Genomic DNA, 10206 nt, shown 5'->3' on the forward strand with positions numbered 1-10206 from the left:
AAAAAAAAAAAAAAAAAAAAAAAAAAAAAAAAAAGAAGTAATGAAGTCTGTCATCTTTTTAAAGCAATTCTATAAAACCATTTCTAGAACTTTAAGATGCATCACCAAAACTATAAAGTGAAAAGTAGCTAATAGCATCTAGTTTTTTCTTTTCTTTTTTTTTGAGGTAGGGTCTTGTAGCTCAGGCTGGTTAGGAACTCACTACGTAGCCCATGCTGGTCTTGAACTCCGTATCCTCCTGCCTCAGTCTCCTAAATCAGGCTGAAATTACAGGTGTGCATTGCCACGCCCTTGAGTTTTATTTACAGATACCAATGACTTCATCAAGAAAGAGGGAAGCTTCTTACGAAAACAAGGACAGGCAGGGGCGCCGCACACCCACGTTACTTCCTTCCCCGAGCCTGCAGGTCCGGAGCAGTGTACCTGTATGAGACCGCTTGTGCAGCTCCAGGTTGCTCGGGTGTTTGAAAGGCTTCCCACACAATTCACACGCGTATTGTCTCTGGGGCTGCAGGCTCTGGGACTGCTCCTCCAGAGCAGCGGGCACTTCGGGTGCCTCCGCTTCCCTGATGCCACAGGGAAACGGCTCAGAGCTGAGGTCCCTGCTCTCCTTGGCTTCTGCACTGTGGCTGCCAGCGTTCTCTCCCGTATTTTCACTAGCACATTGCATCCCCTTGTCTAAGCCATCATCTGACTTGGGTTCGGATGCTTGCTCTGCAGATTTCTGTGACTTTAGGAAATTGAGTTTCTTCAGGTGAATGGCCTTTTTGAGCCGCATCTGCTTGGTCGGCTGTTCGCAGGGGGTGTCTGCCTCGGGGTCAGGGGCAGAGTCACTTAGTGGGGGGGCCAGAAAGGCAGTGGGCAGGTGCTCTGAGGACTCCAGGAGGCACTCGGAGTGGCTGACCGTGCATGGCTGGGTCTCCACCGCAGTGAGGTCTGTGGAGGAGGAGAAAGCAAAGGGCTGCTCAGCTGCTCGCTCATGGCCGGGACAAGCGGCCTGCTTGTAGTACTGCTTACTGTAAAAGTCCCGGAGCTTGTAGTAGTAACTGGGCTGCTTGCCAGGCAGCTCGGTGCAGCTGCCGTCCAGAGCATCTGAGGCCTGTTTGGCCATCTCGCCCGCAGGATGATGGAGACCGGGCAGGGCGGGGGCATGCACTTCCTCCAGAACCTTGCCATGCTGGGCCTCTGTTGGGCACTCGGGCAGGAGGGGTGGCGGGTAGCTTTCATTCAGAACGCAGGTGGCTTCAGGGGGCAGAGCGCCCTGTAGGGAGAAGGCACTACCACAGGGCAGGCCAGGCGGCTGCTCCAGAGAGGCTGATTTCAGAAACGTGTGGCACAGGTTGAGGACGTTCTGAACTTGCAAACACTGGGCTGTGTCCAGCATGACTTGTATGTTGTCCTGGTTAAGGTCGAGGTGTGACGTGTACATGAAGTCGAGGATCTGCCCTATGCCGCTGACGTTCTTCACATCCAAGTGGAAAACGTCGTTCTTCTGGCTTGAGGAATTCTGGAAGAGGCTCCTGACAGAAGAAAGGAGACTTGTTTATACTGTGAGCAGTGCACACATTCTTGTGAATAGCACTCCTATATTAATATTTAAAAATGCTACTCTGTAAAGGCCATGATGCCTATGTTTTTTGTACTGGGGATTGAACCCACGGCTTTCGCAACGAGCTACATCCTCAGCTCTTTGTAAATTTTGAGACAGAGTCTTGCTAAGTTGCCCAGGCTTGAACTTGAGATCCCCCTGGCTCCTAGACTGCTAGGATTACAGGTGTGCACCACCATGCCTGGTTTATTGTAAGCATGTTTTAATCCTTTAAACCAGTTTGCCACACCATCCAATGAAGCAATGCAAATGAAGTAAGTAGTGTTTTAGGTATTTAACTTTAAAAACAGATACCAAAGTAAATATCTGAAATATATTTGCTGATAAACCACAAATCAAGACCTAAAAACTATGATCTATTTAACATATATGGTTATTCTAAATATTTTTCTAAATGTATACTAATACAGAAAAGTAAATTTTCATTTACTATTTTGTATTTATTCTGATAAGTGATACACTGCAGACCATAAAATACACAAATATTTGTATGCCTAAGTGCCTCAATAACTTCTAAAAATAAAAATCGCTATTTTAAAGTAAACTTCAGTAGACAGTCACTTTATAACTAGCAATTTATTTGGCTGGTAGGTTTTTGGGTAACTGCATGTTCAGAACCAACATTAAGAAATGCCCCACGAGTTCATGAAGGAAAAAGGCATGCAGAGGCTCAGACTCTTGGTTCTGGGCACAGGTCAAGCCTGCAGCTTAAATTAAAAAGAAAGATCAGAGCCAGGTGTGGTGGCACATGCCTGTAATTCTAGTACTTAGGAAGCTGAGGCAGAGAAGTTTGAGGCCAGCCCGGGATACACTGTGAGTTCAAAGCTAGTCTGGACAACATAGCAAGACCCTATCTCAAGGAAAAAAAGAAGAGAATAGCATGTAGGATTTTTTCCGCATTCTTCATTTCACAGAAAAATTACTACCAGAAATTCAGTTGCTCAATCAATTTTATCCTGAAAGGAAGAGAAATATAGAGGACTGAAATTAATTATAAGTATTAAAATGAAACACAAGTGCCAAAATACTTTCAAGTATCCCAAATGTCTTTTATATAAGAGCATCTTTTCCTTTCAGGTTACTCTATGAACACAAAAACAGTAATAATATTAACTGTATTAAACTAAAAATTAAAATGAACTAAGTCCATAAACCCGCATATGCTGTAAGGACAGAAATGCAGGAAGGGAACGGGACGTGGGACGTGGGGAGCCACGCACCTGAAGTACTGGCTGAAGGCGGCCAGCACGTTCTTGTGCGCTTTAAAGCAGACGCCATGTACCACCAGCATGCAATCACACAGCAGGCCCTGGATTCGCTGCTCGTGCAGCTGCTGGAGGAGGTGGCAGCTGTGGGTGGCAACTGGGTCCATGCTACACCAGGAGACCTGTAGCAGAGACAGCAGCAAGCTCATTGCGCCATCATGGGACAGGACAGCACCGTCCCCTTGGTCACAGTGTGTGTGCACATGTGCGTGCACACGCTCGCACACACACCTGTTCAGTGGACCGGCGATATGCACAGACCTGTCTGCAAGAGGAAATGCTCGCTGCTCCCTGCTCAGTGCACAGCTGTTAACCATGTGTGCTGTCCGGGCCTGCAAACATGGTGGAGGAACTGGAATATTAATTTAAGTGGCCACTGTATTGGGCAGTGCAAATCTAGACTGTGAGGTCGTAATGATACCACACACACACTTCTGTTATATCTACAGCACATTAAAATATATATAAACACATGTAAGGTTTTTAAAAAGCCAACTAGTTAAGATCATATCCATACGTACGGGTCGGTGAATTCAAAGCTGGGGAAAATCATGGGAGCTAAAGTGCAGCAAAGTCCCCACCACCAGGCAGTGACAACTGGCACTGCCCAACAGCACATCCTTTGTGCCTGCCCCTGTGCCAGTGACAGACACGACAACAGCAGAGACTTGAAGGGAGGAAGGAAGAAAAGAAGGAAGGAAGGAGAAGGAGGGAGGGAGGGAGGGAAGGAGGGAGGTAGTGCACAAGTCAGAGGCAGACAGGTGCAGGAATGAGCTGTCAGGGCCCAAAATGAGCTGTGAAAAGTGGCTGGGGGGTGGGAGGAGGTGGCCTGCTTGAGGGAACCAGGATGACTACCAGACCAGTGCAGAGACCCAACTTTGACTCTGCCAAAGATGAAGCCAAGATGTGAACACAGAAAGTCTGCTCACTGGACAGGTTTTTATTGAGTGACTACGGCACGCTAGGTTCTAGGAAAGTTAACAGTGAACAAAACACAACAGGTCCCCACTGTCATGAAGCTTAAATTCTAGGGAGGAAAATACAACAAAGTGTCCAGCACACAACTGATCAAAGTAGTTATAGCTACTACACACTGGGACACACAGCTGAGGAAGATACAGCCTCAGATGGCCAGCAGCTCAGGCCAACAGGCGGATTTACAGGACAGAAGCAATGGGAAGAAAGACTGAGGAAGAATCGGACTTGGGCAAGACGGTGGGGATTTAAAAACGCAGTTCTGCACACTAAAAATGCTCCAAGGCATTACTGGTTTTCTCTGATTACATTTTCACTGTGTAAGCACTACTGAAAGTCACTACACCACACAGCCAAAATCCAGGCTCTCTAACAAGGTCCTGCCTGTCCCCCTGCCTTGTCTCCCATCACTCCAAGGAACACCAAAATGAACCACGTGGGCTGCCCAGGCACGCTATGCTCTTGGCATTACTTGGAGCCTCAGCTGCACTGATCATTCACTACAGGACTTTGGGCTGGTGAGTTCTGTGTACTGCTGCCCCTACCCTATGTCACAGATTACTGCAACAACAAGGGAGATGTTTAGAATAGTGCCTGGCCTGTGTGACTAACCTGGAAATAGAATCTCTAAGGGTCAGGGAGCTGGTCGAAGGTGCCTATTACTCCCTGCCATGCCTGTCCTGCTGCTCTGCATCACTTACATTTGGGTGATTCTGGTACAGGAGGCCTTCAGATGATGCTCTGCATTCTGTTCTCTCCTAGGAACCTGCAGTGCCCCTCTGTTCCCATCTGACCCCAACCCCAGGTCAGGCTCCCTGAGGTCATCTACTTCCTGCTTTTTTTTTTTCTCTTGTGATTCCGGATTGAACCCAGCCAGAAGGGGGCGCAATGTGACTCGTAGCAGTCACACTCCCAGCTCCCTCTCACTCTCCCCGCCTTCTCAAGGGTGGGCAGGGGATGGTGACGGTGTGTTTCCACCACTGCTTGCTTCCGTAACCACCCCAGGCTGCAATAACAGAAGCCAGGCTGCTCCCACACTGCTCTGGGGCTGCTGCTGCCTCGGAAGAGAAGAAACCAAGCTCCACAAGGGCAAGGGGAGGGGCAGGTGGGCCTATTGTTGGTGTCCCCACAATCCCTACACCCCAAGAACTCCTAGAGTCCTCAAATGCGGCGGCAGTCACGATTTCAACCACACCTTTCTTGCAGAGATGAAGCAGCTGTCGATCCAGTGGTGATTTCTCCCAGATCTGTGGACTGTTGCAAGACAGCTCTAGCTGTCTAGGCCCCTCCGGCTGCTCCAGGAAATACCTGGCTTGGTGGCTAGATGACTCTGTCCTGTGGCCACTCATGACTCTGCCCCTGCTGCCATTACTGTGAAGCTCTCCAGCAGGGCCACGAAATACGCAAAATTGCGCATGCAGGTTCTGCTCCACATAAGCTGTGCTCGTGCGCTACCCCTCCTCCCCTGCTGCAGCACAGGTTCCAGGAAAGCCTTGCTTAGCCGTTCTGCCAACCTCCTGGTGACTCTCATCTTGGGTGTAAGGGGCAGAGGAGGTTGCATGAGTGGGTCACACTCCGCTAGCACTCAAGAGTTTCTGACTGGCAACAGACACCAGTGGAGACTCGTGGCTGAGACCAGCTGCGGCACTAACCAGCAGCCACCAGTGGCATTTGGTGACAATTGGCAGTGACCAGCAGAGAACCCATGCGGTGGTGGAAGTCAGCTGCCAGAGGGGCTGTGAGCCTTGATTTTGAGGGGTCGCTGGAGATGCTGAGCCTGGTACTGAAAGGGTCAAGGGCCACCGGCACGCACAGCCCAGGGTCGTAGAGCCTGGGGCCAAGAGCCAAGGGCCAGCAGCACCCAGAACCACTAATGGAGCTATACTCTGCCAACTCATGATTCCAACTGAATAGAGCAGAAGAACCCTCAGCTGACTGGTGAGATCTTCTCAAGTCTCAGGTGCATTGTGGGGTCACTGCTCCACAATCTCACAGCACCCTGCCGGTGCTTCTATAAGATAGCTGAGTGTCCCTTTGTTTGTGTCTTGAGCTCCACTGTGGCTATCTCATTCTCCTTTGCCTGGCGTGAAGTGCATCCTTCACACTGAACTCAAGCTAGCAAACCTCTGCTGGTGAAAGGGTGTTCATGCATAATGGGTTTTTATTTTTTTTTTGGTTCTGGGAATCGAACTCAGGGCCTCACGCTTGCCAGGCCAGTGCTGTGCCGCTGAGCTACATCCCCAGCCCCGTAATGCTTTCACTCACACTTGTTTACTTCTTCCCTCTCTGCCCCACTGGTGCTGTTCTAAATCCTCCACACTCTTCATTCCCACCACGTCTGTCTCCCGCGCCCAGGGAAATGACTGTAACTCTGACTCAGACACAGGTGAGCCCATGCCTAATTCAATGTAAGCTGAGTGCCTTCTGCTGTTTTCTTACTTCCAAAGTTCCTGCTTGCCCCTTCCTTCCCTTGGGCCTCCCAGGAAGCAGGGCGCCTGAGATCCATCCCATCGTTTTGACTGTTTCATTGCTCCCCCTTCCAGTTCTTCACTCTGTCCCACAAGCACTCCAGGAAGGCCCACACAGAACATGAAAGAAAACAGAGCAACAGCGACGCCTGTCCGTTCACCACAAGCCTCTTCGCACCACTCAGAACAGACAGCAACTCTCCACTTCACTTACGTACAACTCCTCTTCCCCTTCACTTAGGTACAACTCCTCTTCCCCTGTGCCCTCCCTGCTGACAGATGCTCCCCAACACCTCCCGGCAGGCCTCACCGTTCTCGCCAGCTGCCCTGAAGGACACCCACCTGTGCCATCCCCAAATGCTCCTTCCCCAGGCTCTCCCTTCCACGGCCCTGACCTGCCTGCCTCTCGGCTGTGACTCTGGTCCAGCCTGACATCTGTTCCTGGTCCTTAAGGGACAGGCCTCAGCCCCTCAGCTGGCAAACTTCTTTCCCTTAAATTTTGGCTTTCACTGGGTATACCCAGGCATCTCTTACATTTGCAGCTGGCTTCTGACTCCAGTTTCAAATCTTCAGCTCTCTGCTGAACGCCTCCAAGGTATGACCCCTCAACTTAAAAGCCCTGCCGGCCATCCCCCATGATCGCAGCTCTCACACCTATTCTCCCATTTCGTTATGGAAAGCTTCATTCCTGACGTGCAGGGACTCAGAGCAGGGTGAGGCTAGAGAGGAAGCACAGATGAGGGCCGGGGGGCATAACACAGCCGCAAACAAGAGACCAGGAAGGCAACACAATGACGGGTGGCGGCACCTTCTCAAGTGGTGAGCCCCTAACTGAGTAACCAGCTACCTAGCCCCACCACCCAGGCAGTGGAAAGGAAAGGACTTCTTGCTTTATTGTTAGTAGCGATCACTCACTCTCTACTCACTACACGCCTAGATAAGCATATGATATCCATGAACTTAACTCTATCAGAACTCGAGTGTCACTATTTACAATGGAAGAAATTGAGAAATGAGGAGTTTCAGTAACTTGTTAAGGATCCTAAAACTGCTATGTGCGAAAGTCAGGATGTGAATCCTGGTTCCTCAACCTAGAGTTCATGTTCTTATGCTGAACTTTCTCCCATGGGAAAAAAGACACTACACGGTAAACCCGAAACCCTCCTCTGCAGACATAAAATGTTAAAACACAGCAAATATTCTGGATCTATGTTTTCTACTTCTGTAGAAATGATATAGAAAGAAAATCCTCTGGGAAGAGCCCCAGAGTTATGGTTATAGGCACTTATGAACCGTTCTACAATTTACTTTTACTACAAAAATTCTCACTCTTGGAATTATTTTGTATAGTTCTCTAAATTAGTTCATAAAGTCAATCCTGTACCTCTCCAGAAAGGTTATAAAAAGCTCTGGAAAAAGAATTTATATCTTATACTTTTTAATCTGTCCTATACATAACAACCATAAATAATATTGTATCCCACATCTAGCACAGTAATGACAAATAGCTGTTTCCTATAATACAGGCACTATCCTAAGCTCTTCACCTTTATTAATTGATTTAACTTCCAGAATAACTTATAACTCTGAGACTGACACTACTCCTACCCTCACTTTACAGATGAAGACTATGAGGAAGTTGGCAAATTACAGACAACCACAGGCTCTCTGACACTGCTTCCCCTTGAATCTGAGTAGGCTCCGCCTAGGGGCTGGGGATTTAGCTCAGCAGCAAAGCGCCTGCCTGAGTAGGCTCCGCCTTTATCAGTACAGCATGGTAAAAGCAAAGCTGGAGGGCTGTGCTCAATGCCAGATGCTCAGTAATTTTTGTATGGATGGAGATCTGGGTCTGTTTTTTCATCTGTAAAAATGGAGGAGTCCTTCAGTGATTAGATGACTCTAAGGTTTTTTGAAAAGCTACAAATATATACCAGGGATGTGACGGTGAAATGATTGGTTTGATCTGAATAGCATCAAACAACGGAAATACGGGCAAAAAGGAAAAGAAAACTACAAGGAAAAGCTTGGATAAATGTGAAAACAAAGGTACTTCTAAAGGGAACAAGAGCCAAAACAGGCCTCTAACCTGCAGAGAAACCTCCCACATTTGGTGTGGCCATTCTACCCACTGGTCCAATACCAGTGCATCAATATGTAGGAATTTTTCCATGGGGCCATTAATAGATAATTGCTGAGTCCACAGGCCATGTGCCTCAGTACCAAGCTCATCTTAGATATGTTTTTGCTCACCATATTTTTCAAACTCCTAGCCCCTCACCCTAACCCAAACAGCACTCAAATCCTGTCTTAGCTTTATGTTGACTCCATCATACCAGGAAGCCCTACTCAGTTAAGCAGATGTTTCTGTGTCTAACACATATAAGATATTGTCACAAGGACTGAACAAGATCTGTCCCCTGGCTTCCACAAGCTCCATGTCTGTTTTCCATCATTCTCTTCACTTTACAGCGTGTTCACTATTTGGCAGAGTTAAGTCTGCCACACAATGAAGAGGGTTTTTGCTCTGGATTTTCAGAAGGAGCAAATGAAAAGGAAATGTAGGATGACACAATCAAGAATGTGGTATATGTGCGTGGCCATTCTGTCACTTTCATTGGCAAATACTTCCCTCCTTGTCCATTCTGGTGAACTGCTTGTTATGGGCTGGCTCAACTGTGTCCCCTCAGAATGGGACTGCATGGGGACACCAGGCCTTTCAATGGGGAATGAAGTTGAAACGAGGCTATTAGGGTTCCTCCTCTGCTCTGCTGTCCTGATACGTTTATAAGAGGAGATTTGGATATGAAGAGAGATGTGAGAGCAGGGAGGAAAGGACATGTGAGGACACAGCAAGAAGGTGGCCAGATGCTGTGCTAAGGAGACAGACCTCCGAAGAAAGTAAACCTGGTGACACCCGGAGCTTGGACTTCAGCTTCCAGCACTATGAGAAAACAAGTTCTGTTGCCTAAATGGCCTGGTGTATTGTACACCACCTGGTGTATTGTTATGACAGCCCTGGCAGAGGAATACACTTGCTCTTCTGGGTTCTCCTCTCCTTATTTCCAGAGGAAAATCTCCCATACTCCATCCTGCGGTTAATGTCTCTCACAATCATCTGCTCAAACCCCATTCTTTCATTCATTCACTCATTCATTCAACAAATACTTAGTGACCAGCACGGTACGCCAGAGCCCATCTCAAAGCTAACGTTTATGGAGCACGTATTAGCTGGCAGATACCGGGCGAGCACCTGACACGCACACTCACTAAGTCCTACAAGGTCCGGACCACGCGGGCACTGCTGCCATACCCGGTTTACACAGGCGGAACGGAGGCTGGTGAGGTCAGGTCGGAATGAAGCCGGGCTGGGCAGAGTTCTGAGGTCCTAAGCGCCGCCGACAACGCGAGTCACGCGGGGACTAGGAGCCCAGAGACCCTCGGGCCAGGGCGGGGATGGGCAGCGCCGGGGGATGCGCAGCAGGTCGGGCAGGGCACGAGGCAGGCGTCCGACTCTCAGGCCTGGCCCCTGCGTCTCCCCGTCCCCGCGGGCGCCCGGCACAAGCAGACCCGCTTGGGGACCCGGCCCCGCGGTGACCCTCGCAGGGCCGGGATGCGTGGTTGGCGCGGGTCCTTGAGCCCCCGGGCACCCAGAGGCGCCTGGCCTTCCCCAGGCCGCGCCACCCGCCCGGGCCCCGCACGCCCTCGCGAGGCCGGCCCCCCGCGCCGGCGGCCACCTTACCCTCGAGGCCGCTCCCTGCCCCGCCTCCGCCTCTTCCTTTACCCGCCGCCCAGGGCCTCAGCACCTACACCCAGGATTCACCGGCCGCCAGACCATTCCGACAACGCCCCCTCGGCCGCCCGGCCCGCCCGACTTCCGGTAACGTCACTT

General features: G+C 49.8%; 1 protein-coding gene across 6 annotated transcripts in view; it reads right to left on the reverse strand.

The window, feature by feature from the left end:
* Zbtb49 (zinc finger and BTB domain containing 49) overlaps nt 1-10200 on the reverse strand; it is a 23576-nt gene extending 13376 nt beyond the window's left edge. For 2 of the 6 annotated variants that reach the window (XM_005408833.2, XM_013506838.1), the window contains exons 1-3: nt 10057-10200; nt 2830-2996; nt 424-1520 (exon numbers count right to left, since the gene is read on the reverse strand). In XM_005408833.2, coding sequence (XP_005408890.1) covers nt 424-1520; nt 2830-2981 — 1249 coding nt within the window. In that variant the 5' untranslated portion in view covers nt 2982-2996; nt 10057-10200. Of the gene's footprint in view, nt 1-423; nt 1521-2829; nt 2997-3105; nt 3207-9627; nt 9984-10056 lie in introns of those variants that run through there. The other 4 variants (XM_005408835.2, XM_005408834.2, XM_005408837.2 and 1 more) reach the window with 4 other exon arrangements.
* Nucleotides 10201-10206: the final 6 nt, after the last annotated feature.

This window comes from Chinchilla lanigera, unplaced genomic scaffold (genome assembly GCF_000276665.1).
Source record: "Chinchilla lanigera isolate Chin_1 unplaced genomic scaffold, ChiLan1.0 scaffold00113, whole genome shotgun sequence".
NCBI lineage: Eukaryota > Metazoa > Chordata > Mammalia > Rodentia > Chinchillidae > Chinchilla > Chinchilla lanigera.